The sequence below is a fragment of the Mixophyes fleayi genome, chromosome 4 (genome assembly GCF_038048845.1).
Source record: "Mixophyes fleayi isolate aMixFle1 chromosome 4, aMixFle1.hap1, whole genome shotgun sequence".
Classification (NCBI taxonomy): Eukaryota; Metazoa; Chordata; class Amphibia; order Anura; family Limnodynastidae; genus Mixophyes; species Mixophyes fleayi.
In genome coordinates this window covers 58,911,422-58,917,934 of record NC_134405.1, presented here as the reverse complement: position 1 = coordinate 58,917,934, position 6,513 = coordinate 58,911,422, and the positions used below count along the sequence as shown (strand labels likewise).

At 37.8% G+C, this 6,513-nt stretch overlaps 1 protein-coding gene across 1 annotated transcript; it reads right to left on the bottom strand.

Annotated features, from left to right (window-relative positions):
- Positions 1 to 5,413: 5,413 nt before the first annotated feature.
- LOC142150687 (olfactory receptor 1E16-like) lies at positions 5,414 to 6,340 on the bottom strand. The gene has a single exon (XM_075205882.1). The coding sequence runs from the start codon at positions 6,338 to 6,340 to the stop codon at positions 5,414 to 5,416; it is 927 nt and encodes a 308-aa protein (XP_075061983.1).
- Between the last annotated feature and the right edge of the window lie 173 nt (positions 6,341 to 6,513).

Below are 6,513 nucleotides of genomic sequence, written 5' to 3'. Positions count from 1 at the left end.
ATATATTTCTGAATTTGTACTACAAATGTTTGGGGTGTCAGATATTCCCCTCTTTGAAAAAAGCTATTTTCTGGTGTTGAAATTATAATATACCAGCACTATATATTTCTGAGTTTGCACTACAAATGTTTTGGGTGTCAGATATTCCACTCTTCTAAAAATGCTATTTTCTGGTGTTGAAATTATAATATACCAGCACTATATATTTCTGAATTTGCCCTACAAGTGTTTTGGGTCTCATTAAAATGGATTCACAGCAGTCCACATATGAGCAGGTTCAGCAAGCAGCTGCTGTCACCAGTCCTGATGGTAGTCTTCCCTGTATGTCATCTGGTAAAGCCTATGTAATAGTACATAGTCTTTTTAAGTCAGAGAAAAAAACACACAAAAAACCTTTTACCGTGTTAAAGAGAAAAAGAGCTGTAATCGAGGAAAAGTTAACTGCCGATAAAAAAAAAAAATGACAACATGCCATTCTACAAACGCAGTGACAAAGAAAGAATGAGGCCTTCGCCTTTCTCTATTAGTGCGAGATATAAAAATGTTACTGAGCCTTCTTCTTGTAAGGTCACTCGTGACCAAGCAAGACCAAGTAATTCGGAGTCCAAAAGTGGTGCACAACTACTGTTACGTGTGAAAGCCAAGCTGCAAGAAAACAGTAAGGCATTAGAGGAAAATGTATGCTCAGAATCAGAAATGAAACCAGTCCCTGAGGAGAGTCCATCCACGAATGGTATGTGTAATCGTGACCATTCTGATAGTGTACCAATAAAAAAGGACCCTTTCAGCAATTCTGTTGATGTGTGCCTGAACAGCCCGAGTGTAGCCGGTGATACACCAATTGAGGATGCCACTTTGGAATTAGAAGAGGATGAGGGGGAGATTTGTGTAGCCGACGAGGGCGCTAATGAGGATGTTGATGAGGATGAGAATGTTTGTGTAAGTCCTGCACCAGTGGCAGCAGTTCTGGCACATGACGAGAAGAAGCCCATTGTCATGCCTGGGCATAAGACTAAAAAAGCCACTTCTTATGTGTGGAATTATTTCTACCCAAATCCTGACAACAGATGTATAGCCATTTGTAGTGTATGTCAAGCCACAGTCAGTCAAGGGAGTTGCCTTAACCATCTTGGAACCTCATCCATGTTAGGCCATTTGACGCAAGTTCTTAGCAAGGTGTTGGGAAAAGCTGAAAGATATGGTAAAAAAATAGCAACAAGCAGTCCATCATCAGCTAGGACCATTCTGTCACCTACATCCTGATGCCTGCAATCTACACCCACAACACCATCCTCCTCAATATCCTCAGTAGCGATTGGAGTTAGCCATGCATCCAACTTGGTAAAGATCAATGACTCCTGCACTATAATGACTTTGTGAGTTTGTAAAAATGTACCAATTGGGCTCAAAAATTCCATTCTACCCACTGTACACTTAACAACAGATATGTGGACAAGTGGAAGTGGCCAAACCAAAGACTATATGACTGTGACAGCCCATTGGGTTGGTCATTCGCCTTCACAAGCAGGAGCAGCAGCATGTACACCACTATGTAACATTTCTCACATGCAGGCTACTCTTTGTATCACCGGCTTCACTAACATACCTACAGCTGATAATTTGTTACAAAAACGAAGGGATGTCATTGATACATGGCTTATACCACTTGGACTCTCCCCAGGATATGTTATTGCTGATAACACCAACAATATTGTGCGAGCATTACAGCTGGGTGAATTCCATCACAATCCCTGTTTTGCTCACCCAATAAACTTTGTGGTGCAGAGCTTCTTGAGAAATAACCGTGAGGTGCAGGAGATGCTTTCGGTGGCCCGTAAAATTTCGTGACATTTCCGGCATCCACAGCATGAAGGATATTGCAGCATCCCCAAGAACAATTTAACTTTCTCTGCCACCAACTTAAGCAAGAGGTGTTAACAAGGTGGAATTCCACCCTGTATATGCTTCAGAGGATGGAGGAACAGCGCAAAGCCATACAAGCGTATTGCACAAGCCATGACATTGGCAAAGGAGGGGGAATTTATTTCACTCTTGCACAGTGGGGAATCCTTTCTGTGCTGTGCAAGGTGCTGAAACCATTTGAAGTTGTGACGTGTGAAGTGAGTTCAGACTCTGCTAGCTTGAGCCAAGTCATTCACTTAATTTCGAATATTGGAAAAGCAGCTTGACAAACTGAAGGAGGAGATGAAAGAAAGCAATTCTGCAAAGTATGTTGGCCTTGTAGATCAAGTACTTTATTCGCTTCGCAATGATCCAAGAGTTATTAATTAAAATCTTGAAGTCGAATCACTGCGTTTTGGTGACTCTGCTTGATCTTAGGTTTAAGACCTACATTGATTCTATGCTTCCAAAGGACCAAGATCAAAACAGTTGCAAGGAGCTATAGGTCAGCAAGTTGTCCGCTGAACTGGGCCTTGGCTTGACGACGTCTCCTCCTTCAGTTTCTCACGCAGCTGCTGCTCGGAAAAAATTGCACTTTCCAAAGAGAAGCAGGGTTGACGTAGGTTGCAGACCACAACAGTTTGACATCTGGGCTGGTTTGAAAGATTTTACCAAAAAATGTGTGACCTTGCCCATAACTCCATCCAATCCTACTATTAACATGCAAAGTATGGTGGAGAATTTTTTTCAAGAGTTAATTGATATGGAAATGTCAGACAGTCCCTTTTCATACTGGGAGGAAAAATGTGCCATTTGGAAACCCATGTACAAACTTGCATTGCAATACATAAGCTGCCCACCCTCCACTGTGTACTCAGAAAGAGTATTCAGTACAGCCGGGAACCTTGTCAGTGATCGACATAGGAGGTTACTTCCTAAAAATGTGGAAAAGATGATGTTCATCAAAATGAACTACATCTTCCACGAGGAAGGCCTTTACCGGCAAATACATCCAAGTACTGACACTTCTCTAATGGCAGATTCCAGCGGAGATGAATTAATAGTCTGTGATGATAATGTACACACTGATGAGGGTGAGGATGATGCTGAAGATGATGATGACAACATATTTTTAAAACTTTCACTATAAGTGTAGGGTGTAATCTCGCCCCAAGAGAAAAGGGGCTTTAGGAATTTCTATTTAACGTATAATATATGGGCATTTATATTGCCACGCAGCTGGTACCACATACAATATGGGATATATCGAGCGCGGGCTTATTGCCAAGCAGCTGGTACCATATATAATGTGGGATATACCGAGCGCGGCTTGTTTTTCTCTGGTTTTGTTTCAAAATATTGCCTTTTTGTCATAGCAGCTGTCCATTAAGCTTATTTAAGGCACATTTGGGTGTGGCTCACAAGCTAGCCCTTGCTAGATGTAAACCCCTATACCTGGGAGGTGAGTGCATCTGATATTAGCTTCATTTTAATGGTGTTTAAAGCCTATAGGTCAGTGTAGGACCTGCATATACTGAGGTTCCCTTGATGCTGGGATGCAGGCTTAAATCTTTTGATCAAAATATGAACTAATACCTCATGTTTTCATTTTGCTAGACACACACAGATATGCAGTGAAAAGGATAAGCGCTGACAACTGTCTTTTTGATTTTTATTTAATGTACAGTCTTTGCAGGCTGCTTTTTTGTCAATTTCACTTTTAATGTATGGGAATAATAGACACCCAAACACAAAAGCTGCTTTGGGCATTTATATTGATTTTACAGTCTTTGCAGGATGATTTTTTTCTATTTAACTATGTGTAGGGTGTAATATACAGTTAGACACCCAACTGCCTTTTTTGTTATGGATTTCAATAGCTCTTTTTAGTGCATTGTCTGGCACCCTGGATTGGTGTGTCTGATAGAAGCACACATCCCGGGGGGGTCAGCGCTCGTTGACATTTGTTAGCTGTAGAATTACCTCACTTATCCAAGAAAGAGGTGGAGCACTAAATTATGTTATTTTAGCCCAAAAAAAATTAATTTTTTAACAAATTGCAAAACAAAACCAAACAAAACCAAAACCAAAACACGCAAGGGCAGTTTTGCCAAAATCAAAACCAAAACACGAAGGTAATCCAGATCCAAACCTAAAACCAAAACACGGGGGTCAGTGAGCATCTCTACATTATACATAATTACATTACAAAACTGCACAGAACAAGCAATTTGTAATTTTGTCTTTATAATCACAGTAGAAGTGATGAATCACATGCGCAGGACAAAGTGATAGCAGAGAAGCAAAACTTTGAAGAAATAAAAAAAATTATGCTCCAGACAAAAAACTGTTTCTCAGTATATATGCAACCTAATGTAGAATAATATGTGCTTGCTCAGCTCAATGCAAAACCACATTGTTTAGAAATATGTATCGTCTAAAAGTTATTTAAAATTCACTAAGGTGTTCAGAAATATTCCAAATTTTTAATTTGGGATATTTAAACTCTATCTTCAAACCAAAGATTAAGCATGAAGCTCTTCCCGAGAAAGAATAGATAAAAGGTATATGTTAATAAAAATTGAAGTGCTAACTGTTTTTAAACAATGCATTACTGTATAACAGATTTGCAGTCTAAGGCTGTGTACACACTATAGGCTTTTCAGTTGATCATCAGGCCAATCAGACTATAAACAACTAATTAGCTCGATATCACAGTAGTGTATACGCTCCAGCGATGAAGTGGATCGTTGTAAAGCACAGATCATCGTTTGATGTGGTTGTTCAGCAGAAGTTAAAATGTTGTTCAGCTATGGAACAACATCCTTCCAACCCTACAGTGTGTATGTGCTCACGACTGTCTGCACAGAGAGAGAGAGTGAGTCACTGTGTTTGTGATGTTAACTTAAGCCTCACCAGGCTGGAAGCTATAAAAATTCTGAGAGTAAAGACACTTAAACATTAATGGGATTGATATTTTGTATTTAGTTGTCAACAATGAGATTCTTAAGCTGAATTATTAAATTTGTTATACAGCTATTTTATTAGAGCAGATACAATAACAAACCATATGTTGTGAGTTTGTTTAGACCTTGTGATGGAGCGCTATTCATATTCATATTCATTCCAAGCTTGTCTAATTCAATTTGCTCAAAAAGACAATATTAAACAACAATAAACTAATTCTAAAAAGGGAAATAATACCATATATTTGTAAATTAAATTGTGATTACATTATGGCTATATATATATATATATATATATATATATATATGTGTGTGTGTGTATATTAAATAAAAACATGTCATAAGAACCATCAGTTACAGGTTTCATCAGGGGGTGAGTATCCTGGCACTGGCTTTAAGTTTAAATTGTAACTGGAATTCAGTTTTAAAATTATTAATTCACAATCCAATTGAAAAAAAACTCTTGACCCCCCATTTCTAATAGAATGACAACTGATCTTTTGAGCTTCAAAACTTAGGTTGAAAATAATTGAGTTAAACAGTTTCTATTTTTTTTTTACCAAACTCCGAGACAGAGCACTGATTACGTCTTTATTTCGCAGACTGTATATTAAAGGGTTTAGAATGGGAGTAACTGCAGTATACATTACTGAGAACACCTGATCAAGTAGATCTGAATTTCCTGAGGATGGTGCCATATAAGCACACATTATAGTTCCATAAAATAAGGTGAGGACAGTGAGGTGAGATGTACAGGTAGAGAAACATTTTTTCCTACTCTCTGCTGACCTAATGTGTAAGATGCTTTTAACTATTTTTACATATGATAAAAAGCATATCAGGAAAGGAAAAAGTACAAACACCAAAGATTCTGTATACATAATTACATTAAAAAACTGCACAGAACAAGCAATTTTTGATAGGGCTTTACTGTCACAGTAGAAGTGGTGAATCTTATGTGAGTGACAAAATGATAGTTGTGATGCAAAACTTGTAAAAAATGAAGAATTTATGTTTCCCGCCACCCAGATTACACACAAAAGCAGAACAATAGTTTTCTTGTTCATGATTAGGTGATAACATAAAGGGTTGCAAATAGCCTCATATCGATCATAAGCCATGACAGACAGTAGAATAACTTCTGTGCTGACAATAAAAATGTAAAAATACATCTGAGTGAAACACTGTATAAAAGTTATAAAGTAATCCCCAGTAAGCAGAATGTCCATTAGTTTTGGGAGGGTAACAGTCAGATAACAGATATCCACTGCTGATAGATTCCATAGAAATATATACATGGGAGTATGTAAATGCTTGTCATTTAATATCAATATTAATATTACAGCATTCTCTAGAACTCCAGTCAAGTACATCAATAAGAAGACAGTGAACAAAAGAGGCTGCCTCACAGCATCCGTGGAAAATGCTACAATTTGAAACCCATCAGTAATAGTATGGTTGTTCAACATCATTTAGTCGTTCTGGAAAAAGAAAACACATAGTTGAAATAATAATCTTACTTTATTTATAGGATAGATTTTTTTTTAAAAAAGAACACAAACTTAAGGTAATATTTGCTCAATTATTAGTAACTATTTAATCAATCCTTAGGGGAAGCATTCCAGTTTGGGGGAATTGAGAAATA

Excerpts from the sequence above, each read along its gene's own strand:
- LOC142150687 (XM_075205882.1), bottom strand. The coding sequence starts at position 6,340 with ATGATGTTGAACAACCATACTATTACTGATGGGTTTCAAATTGTAGCA.